We start from the raw sequence: 1561 nt of genomic DNA on the forward strand, positions 1-1561 counted from the left end.
CATCCGAATTACAATTCCAGAAACTAGATACTCAAGATACTCATAACCTTCGAACTGCCTCCTAAGGATCACATATAACAATATATATACCCTCTGGAACACATTTGGGTCAGCCACAATAGATTACATTTACCAAGAAAGGAAAATGAAACGTGCAAATAAGTCGGCCCCGAGAATGAAAGGAAAATCCTCCAGAAAAGAACAACCAAGAAGCGTGGATCGAACGAAAGGTTGGCCAAGGACTCAAAAACATCGAACAAGGCACCAAATAGATCTGCAAGCCAAGAAATCGCTTCGTACGAAAAGAAATCACCAACTAGCCGTTAAGCTCAAAATTGCTCTAAACCAAGAAACAGACACTCTGGAAGGAATAACTCTCTGGAAAAGAATCCAAATGAACTGAAAATATGGGATAATGCACAAAAACAAGCCTGGAAACCAAAAATTTGATCCGCAATGAAAAAGAACCAGCAACCGAAACACACCTAAAAGAAACACAAAAAACTGCTACAAGAACTGAACAGGAACAAAACTAAGGAAGTATTTTTGGTTGATGCAAGATTGCTCATAGGTCAGGGATTCTCCTACATCAGTGTGCATTGGGCACGATAGAGCTTCTATATTTGGGTCACATAATCAACAGAGAGGGAGTTCACATGGACCCGGATAAGGTTCGTGCCATTATTGATTGGCCCACTCCCGAGACTTTGACTCAACTCAGGGGATTTGTTGGTTTATGCGTCTTCAACCGTCGGTTTGTTAATGGATTCTCACGACATATCGCACCACTTACTGATTTGACAAAGAAGGGAGCATTTGTTTGGACACATCTAGCACAAGAGTGTTCAGAGAAGTTAAAACAGTTGATGACTACATGTCCAGTTTTAGCTTTGCCAGATTTCACCAAACCTTTTGAGCTTCATTGTGATGCTTGTGCAGAGGGTATTGGTGCAGTGATTATGCAGGATCGTCATCCTATAGATTTCAAGAGCAGGAAGCTAAGGGGTCTTGAGAGGAGCTACAACATTTATGACAAGTAAATATTGGCCATCATGCATGCAATGGCCAAGTTCAAACAGTATTTAGTTGGCAGCAAAGTTTTGTGTCAAAACCGATCATAACAACTTGAAGCACTTCCTTGGATAGTGGGATCTAAATGACCATCAATAGAAGTGGGTCAGCAAGTTACAATCTTATGATTTTGACATCTCCTATGTCAAGGGGAATCGGAATATTGTTACTAATGCCTTATCTCACCATCCCCATTTGAGCTCAATGGCAAAGGTTTCCAAGGATTGGAAACATTTGATCATAGCAAAGTATGTCAAGAATCCATGGGATTATGGCATTATTGATGGGACAGTACAGGACAATAGGTACGCTCTTGTGAATGATCTCATCATTTACAAAGAGAGTATTTTTCGTCCCAGGTTTAGATATGAGGAACAAAGTATTGAGATCTTTACATGATTCACCTATGGCTAGTCATCTCGGGTACTTTAAGACCTATAGGTAGACATGAGAGAGATTCACTTGGAAGGGTCTTGTTGGTGTACGTTTT

At 40.4% G+C, this 1561-nt stretch overlaps 1 protein-coding gene across 1 annotated transcript; it reads left to right on the forward strand.

Annotated features, from left to right (window-relative positions):
• The first annotated feature begins 656 nt into the window (after positions 1-656).
• Positions 657-1040, forward strand: LOC131037490 (uncharacterized mitochondrial protein AtMg00860-like). Its single transcript, XM_057969644.2, has one exon. The coding sequence runs from the start codon at positions 657-659 to the stop codon at positions 1038-1040; it is 384 nt and encodes a 127-aa protein (XP_057825627.2).
• Positions 1041-1561: the final 521 nt, after the last annotated feature.

This window comes from Cryptomeria japonica, chromosome 6 (assembly GCF_030272615.1).
Source record: "Cryptomeria japonica chromosome 6, Sugi_1.0, whole genome shotgun sequence".
NCBI lineage: Eukaryota > Viridiplantae > Streptophyta > Pinopsida > Cupressales > Cupressaceae > Cryptomeria > Cryptomeria japonica.

Coding starts and splice junctions, on each gene's coding strand:
- LOC131037490 (XM_057969644.2), top strand. CDS start 657: ATGGACCCGGATAAGGTTCGTGCCATTATTGATTGGCCCACTCCCGAG.